We start from the raw sequence: 24,898 nt of genomic DNA on the forward strand, positions 1-24,898 counted from the left end.
GATAGTGGACAATGGTGCCGCTTTTCATGTTACTCCCTCTACTGTCAGTTGGGCAGCTTGATGCAAGAGGGTATTTTACTACCTTTGGTGGTGGATCTTGGAAGGTCCTTAAAGGTTGTATGCTGATTGTTAAAGGCAGCAAAAGGGGGACTTTGTATTATTTGCATTGTAAAGCATTACCTGGCAAGTTCTTGGCTGTGGTCGAAGTCCACTCTCAGATGGAACTTTGGCACAAAAGACTTGACTATATGAGCCAAAAAGGCCTTCAGGTTCTCTCCTCTTTAGGGAGATTTGATGTAAAAGGCTCTGGTCTCAAATTTTGTAATGATTGCATATATGGAAAACATGTGAAGTCTCCTTATTACTCTGGTGTTGTTAAGAAGTCCAATGCTCTTGATTTAGTACACTCTGATGTGTGCACTATGCTTGTTAATTCATATGGGGATGCATGGTACTTTGTTACTTTTATTGATGATTTCAGTAGAAAGTCATGGATGTATGTGTTAAAGAGCAAAAAGGAAGTATTGGATGCTTTTAAAGGGTTTTATGCTTTTGTTACTACACAGAAAGGGCTTAAGTTGAAAGCTATAAGAATGGATAATGGGGGTGGATAATAGGGGTGAGTATGTCTCTAATGAGTTCAAAAAGTTTTGTGAGATGCATGGTATTAAGAGGGAGTTAACAACCCCTTATAATCTTGCATCAAATGGTGTGACTGAAAGACTTAATCGTACACTTTGTGAGAGAATTAGATGCATGCTGTCCACAGCTAATCTCCCACAACAGTTTTGGGGAGCGGCTCTTAAAACTGCAATTCATGTATGCAATCACTTTCCCAATCGTGCATTGGAAAATGACATTCTTGAAGAGGTTTGGTCTGGTAAATCTGTTTCATATGACCATTTGCCTGTCTTTGGTTGTGATGCCTTTGTGCATGTACTTGTAGATCAAAGGACCAAACTAGACATGAAATCCATCAAGGGTATCTTCATGGGATATGGAGATGAGGGAGAGATGGGTTATAGAGTTTAGCTTTCCTAGGGTAGGAAGATAGTACGCAGCCGAGACGTAGTATTTAATGAGGCAAAGTTGTTGAAAAATGCTACCTTTTGATGCTGAAAATGAGCAACAACCTATTGTGCTACAACCAATGTTGATAATGGATAGCAAATAGATGCACAGGATGGAATAGGACAGCAAGAACAACATGCTGAAAATAGCTAACTGCAGCAATGAAATGCTGAAAATCAGCCACCAGGTGATGGTGTGCACATACTTGAGGATGTAGGCCCAGTGCCTGACAATACAGATCATTGGGTAAGAAGGTCTACACGTGTCAGAAGGCAGCCACAGAGGTTTCAGCCATCTTTAGACTGCATTTTGTTGACTGATGAGGGTGAGCCCCTAACATTTAGAGAGGCACAGTCATGTGAAAACAAGAGAAAGTGGGAGCTTGCTATGCAAGAAGAGATGAAGTCTCTGTAGGCAAATAACACATGGGAGCTTGTATCTTTGCCCAAGGATAGGAAAGCTATCCCTAATAAATGGGTTTACAAGGTGAAATGTATTGATGGGAAGCTCAAGTACAAGACACGGTTCGTTGCTAAGGGCTATACACAGAAGGAAGGCATAGATTTCCAGGAGGTCTTTTCACCAGTGGTGAAGATGACTATGCTTCGTGTTTTGTTTGCTCTCATTGCATTCTTGGATTTAGAGTTGGATCAGATGGATGTGAAGATTGCTTTTCTTCATGGTGACGTGGATGAAGAGCTGTACATGAAACAGCCCGAAGGTTTTGAAATTCCAAGCAAAGAGCATTTGGTTTGTAAGTTGAAACGCAGCTTATATGGGCTGAAACAAGCCCCTAGACAGCGGTACAAAAAGTTTGATACCTTCATGCTCAGCCATGGTTTTAAACGTAGTCATGCAAATCACTGCTTATACACTAAAAAGGCTGATGATGGACAGCCTTATTGTGCTAGTCTTATATGTGGATGACATACTGATTGCAGGAAAGCATAAGAGTACTTTGAATGCTCTTAAAAAGCAGTTGGGTTCAGCCTTCTCAATGAAAGATTTGGGGGCAGCTGAACACATTTTGGGCATGCGCATTAAAAGAGATGGAGGGCAGCACTTGTTGTTTCTCTCACAGGACAAGTACATTAGCAAAGTACTTGACATGTTTCATATGGCTGATGGTTTTAAACGTAGTCATGCAAATCACTGCTTATACACTAAAAAGGCTGATGATGGAAGCCTTATTGTGCTAGTCTTATATGTGGATGACATACTGATTGCAGGAAAGCATAAGAGTACTTTGAATGCTCTTAAAAAGCAGTTGGGTTCAGCCTTCTCAATGAAAGATTTGGGGGCAGCTAAACACATTTTGGGCATGCGCATTAAAAGAGATAGAGGGCAGCACTTGTTGTTTCTCTCACAGGACAAGTACATTAGCAAAGTACTTGACATGTTTCATATGGCTGATGGTAAGCCTCTTGGTGTGCCTTTATCACCATATACAAAGCTTAGCAAAGCTGATTGCCCAAAAGATGATGCAATTGCTAGTGCGATGAAAGGCATACCTTATGCATCAGCTTGTGGTTCTTTGATGCATGCCATGGTTGCGACTCATCTAGACATTGCCTATGCAGTGGGAGTTGTTAGTAGATTCATGTCTAACCCTGGTAAACCACATTGGGAAGCAGTGAAATGTATCTTTAGATACTTCAAAGGTATACAAGATAAATGTATATGCTATGGAAAGGGCACACTAGAGCTTCAGGGGTTTTGTGATTCGGACATGGCAGGAGAACTTGACACTAGAAAGTCTACTAGTGGGTATGTATTTACTTTGGCTGGTGGAGCTATTTCTTGGTGTTCAAGTTTGTAGAAAATTGTAGCACTGAGTACTATAAAGGCTGAATATATTTCAGCCATAGAAGCGTCTAAGGAAGCTATTTGGCTTGGCCGTTTGGTCAAGGATTTTGGTCTTTCTTCTCGTGCTCAAGTGCTTGGTTGTGATAGCCAGAGTGCAGTATGTCTGGCTAAAAATGCCATGTTTCATGCTCGTACCAAACACATAGATGTTCGGTATCATTTCATTCAACATGTCTTGGATGATGGCCTTGTCACACTGACTAAGGTCAAAACCCAAGACAACCCTACAGATGTTCTCACTAAAAGTCTTGCAAAGGCTCACAGCATGAGCATTGCATTCGACTAGTGGGAGTTGGATAGTTTACTGGCACCACTTTGGGCCTTTAAGTGGGAGGTTGTGGGGTGTAAAGCCCCTTCGGGTGCAAACTCCCACGTGTATAAACTTACGGGTGTGAACACATCCTTTACTTGTATCCTAACATATAAATACATTTTTATTCTGTGTACTGGGCAACACACTAGTATACTCTTAACACGATTCTCTAAGCTCTTTGCTCTATCTCTACTCACTTCGAGCTCACATTCTGGTTAGCACTCAAGTGCAATAGGCTACACATATAGCTCACATTTTGGTTAGCACTCAAGTGCAACAGGCTACACATATATCATCTCTTAGCTCCATTATAGAGCATCAACTCCTCTTACTTTGAGCTCCTCTTGAGGAGCTCAATAAAGTGATTAGGTTGAATATCATTTAGTTACACATGGAAGGACATGGGTCTCTACTAAGCCATGAGAGACAAATATGTCATTCTCCCAAGATCATCTTCTCCAATTGGCTATTAATGGTTTTTGGTATTCGTTTGCCTTGGATTAGAATGCACTAAATGAGGCCGATAACTGGGAGAGAGGAGTTATTGCCATGTCCTTTGAGATAATTGACTTCCTTGTGTTTTGGATCCACATCTACAATTGTGAAAACTTATTGACATGCTTTTGCATGAAAGTAGATTTGGACGGGTGCAACGCGCGCATCTATACCTCTAGAGACACCCACTTTATCATAGTCATCTGATTGTACAACTGTCTCTTGAGCAGGGGCCAAATGCTCTATGTGGGCTATCATAGCTGGGGCGCATGATAGAAATAGGAACAATCGGATGCAGACATTCATTTTGTCCCCATGTGCGTGTACCTTCGCCAACTCAGCTTTCTCATTAGAAGAAAGCTTGGATAAATCATGGGTTGTAGGGTGGTCTATGGCCTTGATTAGCGAGGTTTGGGATTGATGGAGATTTGACATAAGTTTTGCTGTCAAGTCACGAGAGAATGGAGTCTACGAGATGCGGAATTTATTGGCCTTACCTCTCTTCTTCTTTCTTCCTAGACATAGATTGAGCTATGGTATGCTTAGTTTGGCTCCCTCAAGTATAAGTACCTTAGGAAGGCAGCTCGTGGTCAACTTATTTGTGGATTGTTGGAGATTGGGGTGAGCCATTCCCCATGTGTATCTTGTATTCGTAGCAAGTGGCATAGAGATGTGATTCCCAACAAGGCTTTGTGAAGGGCAAAGGATCCCTTCGAGCTTGTTTTGACAAACTTATGTGGATTGATGAGGATCGAATCTCTTAAGGGGAGTTTGTACTTAATGCTGATTGTTGATAACTTTAGTAGGATGACATGGACGTACTTCTTGGATCTTAAAGCATTCTCACAGGATTGGTTGATCTTCGAGGAGAACAGGTTTGGCAGGGAACTCAAGACTTTGCCATTTGTCTAAGGAGGAGAGTTTGTCTCCAATCAACTTGCCAGGTTTTGTGTAGATCGTGGCATTCACTAGGAGTTTGCCAACATTAATATACCTTAGGAGAATGCCATATTGGAGTGGAGGAATCAGAGCATAATTGAGATGGGGTGGATTATCACACTTTAAGGATTGGTTGGTCTTTGAGGAGAACAGGTTTGGTAGGAAACTTAAGATTGTGGCATTTGTCTAAGGAGGAGAGTTTGTCTCCAACCAACTTGCTAGGTTTTGTGTAGATTGAGGCATTCACCATGAGTTTGCCAACACGAATACACCTTAGGCGAATGCCATATTGGAGTGGAGGAATCGGAGCATAATTGAGATGGCATAGACTATGAGGGAGCATTGGCAAACACCTTTGTGTCTATGAGCTAAGGGAGTGGCCATGGCTATCCACATCCTTAATCAATGACCTACATCAGTCGTGGTTGGTATGCCACCTTTTGAGGCTTACTTTACCTAAAATGAGATGTGTCTTATTTTAAGGTGTTTGGGTGTGTGATCTATGTTCACATCCCGAAGAAATAGAGAGATAAGTTCGAGCCAGCTTCCAAAAGAAAGGTGTTGGTGTGATATGGCTCGCAATCACATGGGTACAAACTTTATGGTTCTGTTTCACAAGAGGTTTATATGAGTCAAGAGGTTGGGTTTGTGGAGTTTTTAGCTATAGAGAGGGGGGCTCAACATCCTATACTTCGAGATTTGGGTGATAGCTGGGTACTTGAGCCAGTGCCTTTGGAGCCTATGCCTCTCGAGGCTCCACCATGAGAGGAGGAGGAGATTGCTTCATCATTGGAGTCACCTATTGAGTTGGCACTGGGGGATGTTTTAGAGCCTTCATCAAAGGTAGAGCGATGAGGGGAGTACCGGCCTCCTCCTGGTTAGGCACATAATATACTCTGTGATGTAGGGATTGAGGGAGTTTTTGAGGAATGGCAGGTGTAAGATGGCTTGCAGCGATCTTGGAGGACTAGACACATTCCACCAAGCTTGTTTGTACTAACTACTATTTGATGACTATTGCCATACAATATAGGGATCCCACTTCCGTAAAGGATGCTTTGTAGTCATAGCATTGGCGGAAGGCTATGGAGTAAGAGTTGGAGGCTATTGAACCGAATGGCACTTGGAACCTTGTGCGGCGGCTCGTTCATAAGAAGGTGATTGAAGTCAAGTGGGTCTTCAAGGATAAATACCATAGTCATGGCACTTTGTATAAGCACAAGGCATGGCTTATCACTAAAGGGTTCCTGCAGCAACCACGAGTGGATTTTCATGATATCTTTGTATCTATAGCTTTGATGGCTAGCATTATGGCTGTTCTTGCCTTGGTCAGTCCCATCATAGGCGATGATTGGTTTATCAGCTAGATGTGAAGTGTGCCTTTCTTAATGCCAATACCAATGTTACGAAGCGGAACACGTAGCAAATCTAGCAAATCAAATCTCAATCATAAACAACTTTATGACACACATAATAAAACTTAGTGGAAAAATCTAACAAATCAAACATCTCAACTATTAAATACAAACAACATTATAATACATAAGAGGATTTGAATAACTCAATAGATTGAGAAATACAAGAGAAAAACACACGATTGTGGGCCCAACCTCCCCCATGGCAAAAGCCATAGTTTGCCATCATAGTTTTACATGCATATTTGCATTCATATCTTACATATAATTACAAAGAAAGTACAAATATTAATTGAAATACAGAGTTTTAAGAGTCAAGAGATATCCTGTAACATGATGCAGTTGTTGCAGAAAATTCTATGCTCTGAATCTTGATGTTTTGACATCACCATCGCGTCCGGAAACGACTCTTGAAGCTCTAAATTCCAATTCCGCATGAGGGATAAACGAAAAGACTCAAATTTCACTATGTTTTCCTGTTTTTGCATGCGATCTTGTTGCTTTTATAAAGAAAGCTAGAAAAGCCTTCTAAAACTTAACCACATTAGGAAAATAGCAAGGTATTCCATAAAGAAAGCTTATTTCAGTAAAAGCATATCTTAAATCTCATATTCTAAAATAATCTATATTAAAAATAAATAAATTAATAGTACTAAGGGCAATGAACTAATTATTACTAAAGAAGTTTAAACTTATAACTTACAAATAGTGTAATAATTTTAATAATAAAATACCATATAAACAATAATATTATATATTATACTTAAGATAACTAATTATAATTATGAAATTTACGCTTGGACTTACGCTAACGCCCAGTGCTACTCAAAGCGACTGCTACCTGCTTTACACATCAACTGAAGCATTCACAATTGTTTATAAATAAAATAAACAAACAATAGTGAATATCGAGTAGTCTTCAGCTACAAATAATTAAAACAGGTTGGGACACTGTCCTAACTTTAATTTATTTCGAGTGCGTACTCTAAGTTCGTAAAAGCTTAATTAATTAATATTAATTTTGCAGAATCACCCACGTGCACATTAATTAATAAAACGCTCGAGAAGGACATGTATTCTCGTCAACTTCTCGCACAAGGAATCGACCTTATGTACGAGTCCCGGTCAACAAATAAATTTTACAGAATCCATCGTAAAATCTCACTGAATCCACTATGACTATGCCTCTTGGAATCATACCTCTGGTTCTTCTTCTCCTTCTTCTTCTCCTTCTCCTTCTCCTTCTCTTGCTCCTTTCTCTTCTCCTTCTTGTTCTTGTTGTTTTTTTTCTTCTCCTTCTTCTTCTCCTTCTCCTTCTTTTTCTTCTCCTGCTATTGCCTTCTTCTTCTTCTTCTTCTTCTTCTTCTTCTTCTTCTGTTGCTTCTCCTTCTTCTGCTTTTGTTTTTTTTTTTTTTTTTTCCCCCCCTCCTCCAGCTCCAGCTCCCTCTTCTTCTTCTTTAATCCATTACCTAGGTTCTAAAGTCTAATCATCATATCATGGCGTCGGACCCGTATTGGAGGTACGTCACTCCAATCAAGGGATACAAGGGCTCTAGCGGATCAAAGAAGTGGCGGTGTAACTATTGTGGATTGGAGAAATCAGGGAGTGTAACGCGTGTGAAAGACCACTTGGGATGCGTTCCCAACAAAGATATCAGGCCTTGTGCAAATGTGTCAGCAGAAGTAACGTAAGTCTCCATCTTTGGCGTCGAAAGCGTGTGGGTATTGAGCTAGAAGAGAATGAATCCTCTCATCTAATACCACATCGGACTAATGAAGCACAAGTGGAACAAAGAGAGGCTAGTGGGCCTAGTGGCGCTAGCCAAATTGAAGGTGCTAGTGCCCCATTAAAAAAAAGTGCATCCATATCCGTATCGGGTTGAAGTGCAAAAAGAACTGCGTTGCCATATTCTAGTGGTGGTGGACAACAGGACTGCTTGCATGGTGCAAGTGTCCATGTAGGACTTTAGAGGCAGGCAATTGTGGAGGCAACTAGGGAACTCATGCTTATTTATTCGGTGTGCTATCCCTTTTAATGTGGCCACTATATATCTATGAAAGAAGACAATTAGGGCAGAAAGCCAGATGGGGTGTGAGTGGGAAGGCCCATCCACAGATGCATTATGCATACGAGAGCTTCGAAAGGAGAAAGTATCCATAGAGGCTCAATTGGAGCCCTTGAAGGAGACATGGGTGAAATATGGATGCACAATATTATGCGATGGATGGTCAGATATGCGCTGAAGGAATATTTACAATGTTTTGGTGTCTTCATGTAAAGACACCATGTTCATTAAGGCCATCGATACCTTTGCCTCAGGTCTTACCATCACAGGAGCTTTCATTTGGAAGCACATGCAGCATGTCATTATGGACGTAGGAGTCCAAAATGTGATGTAAGCGGTGATAGATAATGGAAGCAATTGTGTGTTTATGGGACGTATGCTTGAGGAGGAGTTTCCTGGCATAGTATGGACTCCATGTGCATCCCATTGTCTTGACTTGCTTATTGAAGATGTTGGGTAAATATCTTGGATGGATGACATTTTCAAGACGGTAAGAAGCATTGTAAGTTTTGTAAAAAAGAGGCAATCCATCACAAGCATGTTTCGAGCCAATAGCACACTTGAGATATTGAAGCCCTCCACCACTAGATTTGCTTATATGTTTATTGTATTGAAGAGGTTGATACATGTTCGTCCAAATTTGATACGGACCATTGGATACCAAGAATGACTCACTTGTATTGAGAGAGAATCTCCAAAGGCTCTTGCTTTTAGATGCAATATTTTAAATGAGAGTTGGTGGGTTGAGGCTGAGGCATTGGTGAAAAGTCTCACTCCTATTTACACTGTATTGCGCATCACTAATATAGAAGGGAGTACTTTGGGGCTTCTATATGAATATATGAATAAAATTGGCGAGGCCTTGGTTCGCAAGAGCTTTTTGTCCTAAGACAAGTAAGTTTTTGTTTAACTTTACATATGTAATTATTTGATATTAACGATTCCTTCATGATTGATCATTATTTCAACTTTTAAGTTTTTAACTTATTTTATCTATAGGATCGGTGAGATTCGTGCAATGTGGAATGCACGATGGGATTGGTTCCATAAACCAATCAATGTTGTCGCATATATCTTGCATCCCCTTTGGCATAGCGAGGAGCAATACATTAGTGAGGAGTTAGAGGAGGGCTTCATGGAGTACGAGGCGCCTCATAGGGGATGATATAGATATGATGAGAAGAGTGGAGGATGATTTGCTAGCATTCTACAATTATTCTCTTCATTTTTCCGATCCATAGCTAGGTTTTGAGAGACACAACTTTAGCTTGTCTCTTGGTGGGAGAAATACGACAATTGTGCTCCTACTTTGGCATGTGACTGGTGACTTTTATATTTTGAATCTTGATTATCTAATGCATTATGCAATCTAGATAACGAGTTCTATAATCTATTACCCACTCAAATGTTGATTTTGCGGCTTGCATATTAGCAATTGTCAATTACTCAACCTCAATCTCTTAAATTTGAATAGAAACGCATTGCTATTCATGTCCTCTTGCAAGATTGTAGTTCAGGGCCTATTAAGAGGAATTTGAGCACATAGGTCCTCTTCCAAACCAAAAAGAGAAACAAGTTCACAATTGCTCAGCTGGAGCGTTTAGTGTTTTGCCATTGCAATCTCTAGCTTCTTGAGAGGACTGCTCTGTTCCCTGAGCCTTCACAGGTAAATTGGTAATGATTAGTATTGTGTATAATTAACTTTTTAACCTTAGAGTCCTTGACACTTGACATTGCTAATTTGCTTGGAAGTTGGATTGTAAATTGTGATATGTATTAACATTGAACATATTGAACCTCCTCTCATATGATATATCTTTGTGTCGTTCACCTTTACAGGTGAATGTTGACAAGATTGATATAGAGAAGGTGCGCGACATTCTGCAGATACCACAGGAGGAGCGGGATATCTACTCTATGCTCTATGAGGAGCTATCGACACCAGTGTATGAGACTCGTGCACAGAGGAGGGTTAGAGTGAGGTCCACATGTGGTCGTGCATCACAGGCAAAGTCAAAGCCAGAGTTTGAGGATGAGGCTGAGGCTGCTTCATTAACTTCTCGATCAGGGTCCTCGGAGTGGAACGAGGAGATGGTGCATAGATCCTCAGAGTCCGGATGAGTCATGAGTCATGAGTCATGACTCGTGATATACAGGAGTCAGTTTAGCAGTTCAGAGTCAAGACTAGAGTTGCTAGTTGTTCATTGATGTTGATACTTATAGCCTCACTGGACTTTGGAGTTTTGACAGATTATTCACATGACATAGTTACATGTATCATTGTATCTTGATCCCACTTATTATGCATCTTGATTTTTGTTTCATTGTTCTTGATGTCAGTCTTCAGTGCTCTTTAGATCATGGATTATTCATTAGTCATAAATTCTAATTCATTTTGTTGTCTTAAGTTTTGAAAATTGAGTCTTAATTGTGTTAAGCTGTCTTAAGTTTCAACCATTGAGTCCTCAGTCTTGACTCCTTGAACTTCACTCGTGAGTCGTGAGTTGAAATGTGTAATGAATCATGAATTAAATCATATGACATAAGACTCAAAGTTTTGTATGAAATTTGGATACATGTTATTGTAGACATTGATATATTTACATACCTACATAATACTGTATTTTTTTTAGTGTACAATCCGAACGCCGTTTCCCCGTTTCCAAAATTTGGTCGAAACTCCGAAACTCCAGTTTTTCCCATTTCCGTTTCCCTTGTTTTCGAAACTCCCCCATACTATGTTTGGTAGACTCCGAGGGGGATTCTCATCTCTTAGCAGTGGTATGTGCAAGAGATTTTGACCACCTTTGAGATGGAGGGGGGTTGATCTATTTCTACTTCCATGGATTGGAATGGGAAGGCTATGGCCCATGTAGATTCATTGGCTGCACATCCTATCCGCTACAGGTAGTTGATTGGGTTATTGATATGGTTCCTAAATAGTTGAATTGATTTGTGCTTTGTTACTTGTTTGCCTGCAAGGTTCATGAGTGAACCTAAGCTGGTTCATTCATAGGCTTTTATGAGGATTTTGTGGTTCTAGAGGGGGACCCCCAACCTAGCTATTTCTTCTCTAGCAGGTATAGGAGATGCAGCCTTTGTACTATAGGGCTAGACGGCTTCAGATTGGGGCTGGAGATGTTGACCACAGGGGGGCAATGACGGGTTATTGCTTTACTTTAGATATAGATGCTATCTCTTGGAGTAGTAAGTGTTGAGCTAAAATATGCATTACTTGCTGATTAGTCTCTTAAATAGCCCCAAAACACACTAAAATGCTCTTTTAGAGTAAAACCCTAAAACGGAGAGCAATCCGAGAATGTTTAGTGGAAATCCTAAAACGGGGAGTGGTTCGAGAAAGTTTAGTGGAAACCCTAATTTTTGGGGCGCCCTTCCACATCTATAAATAGATAGGCTATCCCCATTTAGCCATCATCCTTGTTTGCAGGTTACACCAGCCCACACACCCTCTACTACTGTTGGCGCCCAGTTTCCAGCCTGCAGCCCGTCTCCATATGCTGTCTAGCCATCATCGACTGCAGCCACATCATCTTCCACCTGTCCATTGCTGTAGGCGAAAGCTCTCAGCTGCTGGCGATTGCTCGAAACTATCCCAGACTGCTGTTCAGGCTGCTGTCCATAATCTTCAAGGTCAGCCAGCCTGCGTTTTCAGCATTGCAGGCCGTGACATTCTCAGACACTGTTTCAACGTGCTGTCTACAGCAAATTGTGCACAGTTTCCAGCCCCCGATCGGTGGTACACTGCTTCGTTTACTAGTTTCCAGCCTCCACACTACTGCGTTTTGGTGACCAGCCTGCTGCCATTCACTATTCAGCACTACTACATTCCGACTGGTGGTCACAGACTTGGGATCCATCTTCGGTGGACGTCACACTTTGACATTGCTCTACCCTTGAGCACACTGTACACTCTTACATTCATTTACAACATTCATTCACTTCAGAGTTGTGTTCTCTCTCTCCCTTCTTCTGTTTATGTTTGAGTTTTTGTGTTTGAGTTTTGAGTTTTGCGTTTAGGGTTTGAGTTTTGAGTTTTGCACTCTGTGTTTGTGTCTGTGTCTTTGTGTTTCTGTCGTGGTCGTACACTCTATGTGTCCTCAGTGCAAAACCTAGCACTCTTCTTAACAGTAAAAAGCATCCCAGAGTTGCCCTATCATCTATAGAGGTGGAGTAGAGAGCGGCGTCTTCTGCCACTTCTGAGATAGTGTGGCTTTGGAGGTTGTAAGAAGAGTTGCTTGTCCTCTGACAGGTTCTACTACAGTTCATTGCGACAATGAGAGTTGCATTGCCTTGGCATGAAATCCTGTGTTCCATGCTAGGTCGAAGCACATTGAGATATAGTACCATTTCATTTGGGAGAAAATCTTGGATGAGACTATTGATGTGGTGTATTGCAAGGTGGAGGCTAACTTGGCAAGCTTGTTTACAAAGGCTTTTCCTCAGGTCATTCTTTGACAACGCTTCAGATCCTTGAGCCTTATGCTGTGTCCAAGACTTGAAGGTGGGGGGGGGGGGTGTGTTAGAGATTTGGTAATCCCTTGGGCGGGCACAAGCAGAGTATAGTCAGTTTAGTGCAGATTTATGCATTTCGGGGTTAGTCAGACAGATTTATGCAGTTGCTTGCTGATCCCAACATTTTTGGGCAGTGCGGGTAGTGTGGCATATGGCAGGCAACATTTTTGCTGCAGTATTTTATGGTTATTTTATTCTTTATACTGCAATCGGCTAGTTTGCTGTAGCTGGCCTACATTTTACTGGCCAGCTTGCATTATTTTGTTCATTTTTCCAGCCCATTTAGTGGCTGGCTGCCCAAAGTCACATCTTTAAGTATAGATCTTATAAAGCTTATGCTAAAAGGCTCTCAACTTTTTGACTGATGTGTTTAAGATCAATCCAGTATGGATGATGTAAACATCTTTATTTACTTGTGAATATACCTATCGCATTACCAAAAAAAGAAGATGGGAATATGGCTGACCAGCAAACTGGCCAACCTGTATTTACTGCAGTTTGGATTGACAAAAGACAGCCACTTGGCCAAAACAGGGCCATCCAGTAGTGCCCACCCACGATCTATGTGTTTGTTTGCCATGTGACTAAATTAGGCTTCCCAATGCTGCTGGTCATGAATGCTATGCACATGGGCTGAGGAAATGTCATTTACTGAAATGACCTCCACCTCTAGTGTCTTGGCGGGGGAAATTGATAGACAAAGATTGTGCCAAAGCTCCTTATGTCCTCGTTTGGCTTAGACTAAGGACCGTAGGCAGGTGATGACCATACAAGACACATGTTTGCTAACACCACCTTTGGAGATGAAACATATTTAAGGGTGGTAGGAAGAATGTAACTACTAATGAGGTTTGTTGGTGATGAACGCTTGAGAGAGAGAGAGAGAGAGAGAGAGAGAGAGAGAGAGAGAGATGTGAAGTGCTTGGTGGTTCTCTGCTCTTTCATTGTCTTTGCATCCTTCTCATGATGGTGACTCGAGGCTTGTGGTAGTGCACACATTTGGATCGAGAGCTTGCAGAACAAGGTGGTTGAACAAGGATCATGCTTGCAAGAGACTACAATGACGAGTGAGCTCGAGGTTTGTGAGGATAGCCGATAGTAGTATGACCCCTTCTTGAGATGAAAGCATAATACAATAGGTCACCACATGCCAATGGGAGTGGAGAGGCCTCGAATGGATCACTCCAATGATGTCTAGTGGGGAATGGGTGAACCAAGCCTCTTAACCCAATTGAGGATGATAGTGAGCTGCTATTGCCCAAAAGAATATAAGAGACTAGGGGCCCATCCCACAATCAGCAATGGTGGCTTGATGACAAAGGAAAGAGGCGGCTGCATGAAAGAAAGACCTGATGTAGATTGTAATTGAAAGACCTGAAGTAGATTGTAATCTCTGAAGAAGCTCTTCACAATCATAGGAATCCCCCTCTAGCACAACAAAAGGTAGGGAATCCATAGCTGCATCTTCAAGATCATCCCTCTTTGAAAGGGATAGGGGTTACCAATGAAACGTTTGGAACATGGAGGATTCCCAATATGGAGCATTGAGTTGGACGGTTGGAAAACAAAGACAAAGTGCAGCACCACAAGTAGGCACCAATGAAATGTCATGTATAGTGGCTCTATCCTCATGTCTATGGAGATTCTTGAGCCAATCTCCTTGATGAGTTATGTGATTGACAGCACCGCTATTGATGAGCCAAGGCCTCTCTTAAGATGAGATAATGGAGAGTCTTCCATTTGATGAATGTGAAGGAAGATTGAGTTTATCATAATGGTAGAAGTAGAGGTAGATGTAGATGGAGGCTCCGTCACTCCTTCCTTTGCACCAAGGCAAAGGTGGGGATACTTCTTTTGACATTTCTCCTCGGGATGTGAGGTCTTCCCACAATGTGGACACTCACAATATCCTTTATGCTCCCTCTCTCTGTCTGAATGAGAGGAAAAGGTGACTTTGATTTCTTTGTCTTTTTCTTTCTTTTCTTTTTCTTACAGAGTCCTTTACCGATGAAGATGCAGCAAAAGCACAAACTATGTGTACTAGCTCCATGAGAATTTGTCTCTTTGTGATATGTATCTTGCTCAAGCACTAGAGGGACTAACTCTTTCCATGTGATGGAATCCCGTGTATGAGAGGTGAGAAGACTTGTATAGAAGACATCATACTTCACTGATGGGAGATGTGATAGAAGTATCACAGCTAGGTCCACTGAAGCCACAATCTTCCCTAGCCATGCAAGCTCATCTTGAATCTCCTCTATTTGGGTAGATGTTAATACAACATTCTTTGTGTGTATGTGTGTGCATGCGCAAGTGCATGTGTGTTGGTTTTAGATTTTCCCTTGAAACATGAAGTAAGAGGTGTTTACAAAGAAAGTGTCAGCTTTTTATGACCTAGCACCTTTGGTTTGTTAACAGGCATCCTTGAAATTGTGTGTTATGATTATGTTTTAGTGAGGTTTCAGGGAAGTGAGCATAATGGAGGTGACTGGGTGGTGTTATATTGTAGGCCTGTAAGGGAGTAAAGACTCCTCTAAACGCATGTAGGAGGATTCAAACATACAGAAGTATAGTATAATCTGATGATCTATACGGTCTATCACATATGTTTGAAATAGCCTCTTTGTGTATCCTGTGATTTCCAGATAATGCGGAGTTCTACTGCAGACGTGCTTTGCCTTTTGTAATGGGAACTACAGGAGGGGACAGAACCAGACTACTGGAATGTGTGCATGATTCTGGGGTTTATGCTGTGATTGCACCACAGATGGGAAAGCAGGCATGTATGCTTGACCTTTTAATGTCCTACTTGTTCAGTAAAATGCATAATTATGCAAACAATTGATATTCTCTCAGGCAGTGGATGTGGTGTCTTGACTAGTATGTGGAGAATTCATTTGTGTGTGTTTGTTGGGTTACCTCTATCAATTGGTGATACCTTTTCTATTTCACTGTCTTAACTGTTGTTTGCTACACATCAACAGGTTGTGGCATTCCAAGCGACAATGGAGATTATGGCAGAACAATTCCCAGGGGCCTTCTCGGGTTATGAACTTGAGGTTCAGGAACTTGATCAATGTGACAAGCATCTTGTGCTGGATCTGGAATCAAATTTGCTTGATTTGTTGCCCCAATCTAGCGGCATGATTCTGTTCAATGGTTCAATCAAAGCTCTTTTATATTTGTGCTTTTGTTTTTGAAGGTGCATGCATGCTGTGTTGTGTGAAGGTCTTGTGTGCGCTCCAGCCTGACCTTAAAATGATTGTTTTGCTTTGAAAAGGCTTTTGGTGCAGTGAACTCTGTCATAGTCAAATTGTGAATGCTGGCGATTGTCAAGATATCTTCTATATGCTAGTGGACTTACATACAGCCATTCTCTGGGTTTGAGTAACTCCATGGAAAATTCCAAACTGCTTAGCTGATTCACCTTTTAGCATTTCAGCTTGGTTAAGATTTGGGCCATCAGAAATTTACAATGTTATCCATTTTTCATGCCAAGTCAGCTAAAATTAAGAAATTTGGTCTGTTTTCCATTGGGGAGGGACATCTGATGTTCTCAAACTGCCATTCATGCTACATATAGCACTTGCACTTTCCATGAGGATTCCTATCACATTGCTTCATTTCCTTGCCTGTGACATATGTCTTGTGCAATTGAAGAATTCCTGTCGCATTCACTCCATCTCATCACTGTGTTGCTTTATGAGCAGCTCTCAGTTACCTTGAGGATTCCTATTGCATTTGCTCTTTTCTTGAGGCTTGCATTGTTGTTTTGCAAGCAGTTCTTAGATCATAAATCTTTCATTCGTATGGCAATTATTGAGGACATTGTTCATGTAAGCTGGTGGGCAGTGGAGATTGGATGGAGGAGCTTCAGTCATGACATTATAAGCATAAGAATGTATAGCATGAGAGTATGCTGAAACATAAATTTGGAGATATATTTCGGAACAGACAATGAGGAGTCTTTTTTCCTAGGACAAGAGAATTTCATCACATGGCACTTTACTGAAGATTATCACCAAGGCAACAACATGAAGTACAATTTCATACTTGTTTGGGGGTTGGCTGAAGTAGGACCAGCATAAGAAGAGGTGTCTGAATGCATGGATTGGAGGCACTGGACAAGTGTACCTGTGGCTATGATCTACAGCCTGCTGCAGCACTGTGATATTACCAACCACAATCCACAACTGAATAAGTAGCTTCTTAATGCTGACATGTGCAACCCACACATTTGGTATCCCTGTAGTAGTCACCACTTTTGCTAAGGATGTGAGTAGCATAGTGCCAAAGAGGTGTTTGAAGCTGTCCACCAAGTGGCTATACTTCACTGCAAGGCCTGAAACGAGGAGAGTGCGCTGGAGGAATGTATGGCCCAAACGGAAGCTGGAAACTTTAAAGCCACTGGATTGTGGGACCATATAGATGACACCTTGTGCATAGACAAAATGAGAGCTGTTGACTAGCTCTTGTGCTACCTGTAGTGGTGAGATGAACATGAAAATACCCTGCACTATCAGCATGGCGCTGGTGTCAGGTGATCAGGGTAGGGTAAGCCAGTTATGGGGGTATACCAGTGAAGGACAATGTGTGATGACATGGCTGAAGACTGCTGTCTCCTCATAAATTATAATATTCTCTGGCCCTGTCTGTGTGGAGCTGCTCCTTGGATAGGACAATGTGCAAGGTGTGAGACTTGGGTGCATCCAAATGTTCTGCCTGCAGCAGACCAGTGGTTTTAGGGGCCTGTAGGAGCTGTGAGCCAACCAAAACTGGGGGGAATGCTGCTAAGGCTGGCAAGGATATGTGTGTGTGTGAGAGAGAGAGAGAGAGAGAGAGAGAGAGAGAGAGAGAGAGAGGCGGATCGTGGTCGTGGGCGTCTGTCCTTCGTCGGGTGAGCTCGTCCGTCGCCTTTCCGTCACGTGGCCCTGCGCCTCTGCCGTCTCGCCCCTGCGCGTCGCCCTATTTCGTCCCGCCTTCCGTCCCGCCCTGTCGGCTGCCTGTCATGCCACCACGTCTGCAGCCGCCCCGTCGCCCTGTCGTCGCCTGTAACCGCCCCCATGTCGTCCCCCGCAGGCTCGTCGCCTGCCTCTGGCGGCCCCTGCGCCTCCAGCCCTTCTGTCGCCCACTTGACCTGCGGGCTCTGCGCCTGGTTCACGCCCGTCCGCCTTGTGCGTCAGGGCTTCTGCCCACGCCTGATTTCTGCCCACGCCTGATGTCCGCCCTTGCCTGTCGGTCGCCCCCCTCGCCTGTCGGACGCTGCCCTTGCCAGTCAGCCACCGTGGTGGTCGCCCCAGACTTTTAACGCCTGCAACCTGTTCGTGTGACGTCCTGAGGGTCGTCCTCCGCCGTGTGTGAAACCAGCTTACAGGGGTGTAGATTTCTAACTCGGCCGACAGTGATCTGCACTGTGCGTCAGTCCTCCTTCGAGATCAGCTCGTCATACAAGATGGCTGGTTTGGATCTGGATTTCATAGACCAAACGGTGGCAGCACTTGGCCCGGATTCTGATGCTGAGGAACCGGAGGATATGGTTCCGTGCACCGAAGAGATGCCCCCGGGTCCTGACATCCAGCCTGCGGGTAAACGTACCAAGCATACCTCGGAAGAGATAGGTGTTCTTCAGGATCGTTCCTATGCGCAGGTTGCTTCGGATTCTGTGGACTCTCAGGATGTGGACTGGGAGCATTTGCTGGAATTTGCCAACACTCTGCTTGGCAAATATGTTCAGCATAATCAGGAAGCCTTTTCTGACTCTGCACCTGACGATGTTCTGGAAGCTACCGTTGACCCAAAAACTGTCCTACGCTCCTTTTCGGTGTTTTATGATCGCGCTGTGATACTCTTCTTCACTGGTCGAATCCCGCTGCTTTCCCATATTCGCCAATGGCTGCAGAGTCTGCTACAAGGGGAATGTGTTGAAGAGTTTTTGTTGGGTCCCGGGGTTTTTTTTGAGGTCCTCTTGAAAACTGAGACGCACCGTGCTGCTCTCCTGTCTAAACTGCCTTTGTTTTTTGATCGTCGGTTGGTTCATGTGGTTCCATGGCGCCCGATGGCCGATTTTCAGCGCCTGCTGCAACGTGAATGCCCTGTGTGGGTAGAAGTGGAAAATTGTCTGGCTGTTTATTGGCCGCTATTGAAGGATGCTATGGCCGCTGTGGGCACGGTTTTGGTCCCTCCCAGTCTCAGGGCTGTGAATCGTAACCGCTTGTGCATGTTATGGGACACTGCAAGGAAAATGCCTGCTTGGTTACGCCTCAATTGCTCTGGCATGCATCCGTTACACTTTCGTTTGAAATGGGGCAATTTTGCAGGCCATTGCTTTTCCTGTGGACAGTTGGGGCATTTTATGGCCGAATGCCCAGAGCAGCAACACATTTCAGATGCGGGCCATGTTGCGCCCCCCATGGAAGATATGGTGTGTGATGCTCCGTCGCTGGATACTATCCACCCGCCCCAAGTTCTGACCAAAGGTAAACAACAGGTTTCGGGTCTGGATTCCCGTGCCACTGATTGGGTTGAAGTACGTGCAAAAAAAGGCAATAGGATTGTTGCTGGCATGGAAAGTACTGTGCCTACTACCTCACAAGATTCCATGCGTACATATATGCGCAGGAAGGAAATGTTGTCTTCTGAGCGCTCTGCTCCTCCTATGGTTTCCTCAGCCCCCCGTCCTCAGCCCGCAAGGAAAATGTATTCGAATCGTCTAAAGGGTCCACCTGCAAAGTTGGCTTTTGATACCAGAGGCAACGTCATTACCCCGTGGGACTGTCGTTATCCACGTTCCAACCCCAAGCCAGCAGATATGCCGTCTACTTCCAAATCTGGTCCTCAGAACGCTTTTGCGGTGTTGGCGGATTTCTTGGATGAGGGAATCCTGGACATTCTCGCCGACAAAGTCAAATCGAGGCAAGCTGTGCCTCGTACCTGATTTTGTTTTGCATACACATGAAAATAGCCACGTGGAATGTGCGAGGAATTTGTTCTCGACACAAGCAACATGCCATGTGGACTGCATTGTATGAGAATCAGTGGGATGTCCTGTGCGCTGTTGAGCACAAGAGTCACGGTGACGCCGGAAAAGTTGTGGATTGCCATGGCTTTCGTTTGTTCTATGCAGGAACACAGGCCATGCATTATTCGGGTGTGCTCATGATTGTACATGCCAAATATCAGCCTGTTCTTATTAAAAATGATGTTCATGGCCGCTTTTTGGTGGTTGAAATTTTATTCGAAGGGGAAATCTTATGGTTACTTGGCCTCTATGCTCCGAATGATTCGTTATCTTGCCGGGAGCTTTGGCAGACTTTGCAGACTTCCTTGTCACTTGGCAGACGGGGCTTCTTCATGGGGGATTTCAATATGTGTGTTGATTCTTCCCAGTCCACATCGGAGTACTCGGTAATGGATGCGCCGGAAAGTCGTATGTGGCATGAGTTGGCTCTTGCTGTTCTTAAGCAAGATCTTTGGTCCTGGCTACAGCCGTCTTCTACAGGGTTTACTTTCCATTCGGCTCAGTATGCAACAACATGGTCGCGGTTGGACCATATATATATCATGCAGAAGGATGATTTTCTTCCTGAGATGCTCGAAATAAAAGTGTTGCAGCAATATGCCTTGTCGGACCATTTCCCTCTGCAGTTCTAGTTGCTTGCACAACCCATTGCACCTTTCAAGCAATTTCTGGAGAGACTCCCTTTGCGATTCAACTCGTCCTACTTGAAGCATGCAATTTTTCAGGGCTATATGCAGCAATTGCTTGACAGATTCTTCTTGGACTTTTCCTCTCAGGGCACTGCGTCATTTGAAAGATTGCTCTCTAATGTGCAGCGGGTTGCTCGGCAGTATGGGATCTATCATGCCTCTCTTTGTCAGCGCCGTCGACAGGCAGCGGAGGACCTGCTGGTTTTGGTTCGCTCTCTGCTGGTGGACACTCCGGATGATGCATTTCTGCTTGCACTGGCCATGCGGGTGGCCGATCTTATTAAAGAATTCCAGTTAAAATCGTATCAGCAGGCCAAATTGCAACATCTGACAGAGACTTTGCAAGATAGTGCATGTCAGACCCATAAGTTCTTTCGAGCTCTCCACGCCTCTCCTGCTCGAGAGAATATGACCAGACTCGAGGATGCAGAAGGCCACCTTATCCTGGATCCACAGACTATTGTGTATATGTGCAGGAATTCTTTCCGTGACCTTCTCGGTTCCGCTTCTCCACCTTCAGCCCAAATTACTCAGGCCCATTTGGTTTTTTATGACCTGGTCCGCAATCAGCTTCCGCAGGACATGCAAGCTACTATGGAGTTAGATATTGGTGAGGCAGAGGTTATGGATGTCTTGTTACACTTGCCCAAGGATAAAAGCCCGGGTTGGGATGGTCTCACCAATGAGTTTTTTGAAGCTTTCGCTACCCAACTGGCGAAACCATTGCAGGCTTTGTTTCAGCAGGTGTGGGAAACTGGGATCATGCCTTCCTCATGGAAACAAGGACTTATTAAAGTGCTTCCAAAAGTTCCTTTGCCATCTAAGTTGACACAGTGGCGCCCAATTTCTTTGATGGGTTCAATGTACAAAATCTTTTCCAAAGTAATGGCGAATCGGCTCCATAAGCATCTCCCTGCCCTTGTGCACCCTCTCCAGTATGGTTTCATTAAGGGCCGAAATATTCTGCACAATGTTTTGAATGCTCAATTGGCAATTGATTATGCCAGGCATTCTAATCAAGAGGTAGTACTGATTCAACTGGACCTGGAAAAGGCTTTTGACTATCTGGACTGGTCTTTCGTTTGCTGAACTTATGTCTGCTATGGGCTTTGGTGCTCGGATGTCTCGTCTAATCTACACCATTAGTGTTGCGGCGTCTTCGCGAGTCATGCTGAACGGAGGTGTTACTGAGCCATTTGTCCTTGCCCGTTCTGTCAGACAGGGGTGCCCTTTGAGCCCTCTATTCTTTGCCCTTGTGACACATCCAGTCCTTTCCATGTTATCTCATATGGCCGCCTCTTCTCAGTTGGCCGGACTGTCGCTTCCTACAGGACAACACTTCATTAGCCAATCCCTGGCGGATGATACCTTTATGATTTTGCGTGCAGACAAGGATAACCTTCGAAAAGCATTGGATGTTTGGGGTCTCTTTGGTCAGGCGTCAGGCCTTCGTATAAATGCGCTCAAATCAGCCATTCTAAGCTGCATGGAGTCGGATTTGCAGTCCTTGGACTGGCAAGGTCTGGTTGTTCCTCGTGGCTCCATTGTCAGGCATCTTGGATACCCTTTGGGTGTTGATGTTTCCCCAAAGCAGCTTCTGCAGTGGATTTCTCAGAAAATGGTGGCTAAGTTTATGTATTGGAAGTCTCAGGCCTGGCCCTTCCATGTTCGTCTCAAAGTAGCCCAGATAATTATGTTGCCAATGCTCACATATTTCTTGCCATTGTTGCCCTGGACTACTACGACTCTGAATGCTCTTACTGAGTCTATTCGCTTCATGCTATGGAAGAAGGACTCATTGCATGTAGGTATTTCCTGGATCTTGTGGTCGCATGCGTGCATCCCCAAATGCATAGGTGGCGGAGCTATTTTAGATGCCCAAACTCACATGCAGGCACTCCGTTGGTCTCTTTTCCGCGCCATGTGCTCGGATCATCATCCGTGGGTCGCTATAGCCCGTTATTTCCTTGAGGGCCATGGGCTTTTGCATGGCAATACTTGGTGGCATGTTCTTAATGCTGATTCGTGGTTCTCCAGTTCTTCTTCATCGCTGCTTACTCATTTGGTATATTCCTGGAAACACGTCCTTCAAAAGGCTCAGTGGCATCCAATGGAGGATCGCTTAGCTACTAACTCTTTTCAATTGGAATTACTGGCAGTCTCGCGTTTACTTTCGTGGGAAGGTAAACATGAGCTTAGACCACAATTCAACCGGATGGCACGTTTGGGCTTGTCTTCGGTTGCGGATGCCACCCTTGCCAGTCGCAATGTGCTTATATCGTTTCGTACAACTAGGAGGCTTTTCAGGATCCCTCGTGGATATAGGCCTTTATGGGAACAGCTTTTGACGGTGCTCCAGAGCAGACAACCCTTTCCTGCCCTTGCTTCGGATCATCCCTGGCAGGATTGGGACCTACAAGGCCGGCTGAATTTGAGCAAAGCTTCTGCTAACCAAGTGTATCATCTTCTGATTAAAGATCATCAATGGCTAGTTACTAAAGCGAATGCTTTATGGGGATTGCGTAAATCCCGGTCATGGTGGAGGGCAACTGTGATGGAGGGTTGGTTGAACAAGACACCCTTTAAATATAAAGTCTTTCTTTGGAGAGTGATGATTGGTGGTCTTCCGCTTGCTTTGGCTCTTTTCAAGCGACGAATCTCCAATGGCACCTGTTTCTTTTGCACCACTACTATGGAATCCGCCCGTCACCGATTTATTTCTTGCCCCGTCGCTAAGAAAGTCTGGTTATTTTTGTCGGCTGTTTGGCGAGGGGTGGTTGGTATCACCCTGCGCCCCTTTGATTGGGTTTTTGGCCAGTCCAAATACCCTACTCCCGCACAGCCACATATGAAGCTCATGTATCACTTTCTTCGATATTGGGGCTGTTGGCATAACTGGACCATTCGGAATGCTTTTCTGTTTGACTCCGCCTATAATGTTCAGCGGCATATTGTGAGGCTTAAGGGCCTCTTGTATTGGCAGTTAGCTCTTCTCCATCGTTCTGATTTGCTCTCTACGGAGGACTTCCGTCCCTGGCATATGGCAATTTCCTCCGCGTCCTTGCCATGACATTGTAACTTGTAGTACTTAGAACCTCTTCACATGATGGCTTAGATTGTCGTCATGTATCTTGTAAGCAAGTAATCTTGTATTTTTTTCGTAATTAATACAATTACCTTTTACGAAAAGAAAAGAGAGAGAGAGAGAGAGAGAGAGAGAGAGAGAGAGAGAGAGAGAGAGAGAGAGAGAGAGAGAGAGAGAATATTTGGTGTACTCGGAATGCCTTTATTTTTGATTCAGCCTTGGGCATCCATGGTCATGTGGCCCATGTTCGTGGTTTAGTGTTATGGTAGATCTCCTCTGTCAAAAGATGACATACCAGTGAGACAGTATGGTTTGTGGGGAGGAACACGGAGTGAACTTGGCAAACATGGAGAAGAGAAGAGAAGAGAGAAGAAACTCTAATGAATGGAATGATGAAGAGCTGAATCATGGAGAGAATGTGATACAAGGGAACAAGGGTGCCGTAACACAAGGAAGATGATGAAGATAGTTACGAACTACGAACCACGAACCACAATGTTCTCCTGAAGGGGTGTGAGGGCAACAGAGAGGTTGGAGAGAAGAGGTGACAGATTGAATGAATCAACCGTAAGGAATGAATGAGAGAGTGGCCTATATATAGGCACAGTCATTCTAGGGTGGTGCCCCTTTTTGGGGCTGCAAACCCTAAACGCAAAATGCAGAAATGCAAAAACGCAAACTGTGGGTGAAGGGTTTCTTAACACCCCCTCTCAGGCCCAAAAGGGGGAACAAGAGAAGAGTGAGGTGGAGATGCAATGCCACATGCTGAAGAATGCTCATGCAGCAGGTGGCACTTGGATAGTGTCCCTCCTTGGGAAATTGTTCACTTACCCAAGCACTCTAGTACAAAGATGATGAAATCATGCAATGCATAGAAGGAATAACAGATTTTGGGTGGTGTTGAGAACCATAAGGATACGCCCGTACTCAACCTCGGGAGGTGGCTCCATGCCGACCAAGGGGCGGAGAAGATCCACCCTGTAATCTGAGAATACCACTTGAAAGGAGACCTTTGAAAATAATCAGGAGACAGGATGAGTTGTAGAACCCGAAACTCAACTTCGGGAGAGAAGCCACTTGCTATGTGACTCCATGCTCGAAGGAATAGAAAGGCGTAGCCACCAAGTTGCTACTAAATCTCCAAGGCCCCAATCTAGGTAGATCCTCAAGATCATGGGTATCAATAGGTGAGATGACCGTTGGAAGAAAGCCACCCCATCCAAGGGTAGAAGAAGAAGATAAAAGGCCTCTACTAGGGTGTGCAAAGGATTGAGTGGTGGGTGGGGATTCCCTTTGAAACTGGAGGAATAGGAGCCCCCTCTGAAGTTGTAGTATATGGAGATGCCCCTCGGAGGACAAAGAAAGATCATCCCCCTCTGAATCCCCCTTTGAGGTAGATAGGGAATCC

At 43.9% G+C, this 24,898-nt stretch overlaps 1 protein-coding gene across 1 annotated transcript in view; it reads left to right on the plus strand.

The window, feature by feature from the left end:
• Positions 1 to 24,898, plus strand: part of LOC148021368 (putative 4-hydroxy-tetrahydrodipicolinate reductase 1, chloroplastic) — a 115,980-nt gene that overhangs the window by 45,389 nt on the left and 45,693 nt on the right. Inside the window, exons 3-4 of the mRNA XM_087699226.1 lie at positions 15,344 to 15,477; positions 15,683 to 15,757. Coding sequence (XP_087555352.1) covers positions 15,344 to 15,477; positions 15,683 to 15,757 — 209 coding nt within the window. The remainder of the gene's footprint in view (positions 1 to 15,343; positions 15,478 to 15,682; positions 15,758 to 24,898) is intronic.

This window comes from Lygodium microphyllum, chromosome 18 (genome assembly GCF_053477565.2).
Source record: "Lygodium microphyllum isolate KBCC chromosome 18, Lygodium_microphyllum_v1.1.10, whole genome shotgun sequence".
Classification (NCBI taxonomy): domain Eukaryota; kingdom Viridiplantae; phylum Streptophyta; class Polypodiopsida; order Schizaeales; family Lygodiaceae; genus Lygodium; species Lygodium microphyllum.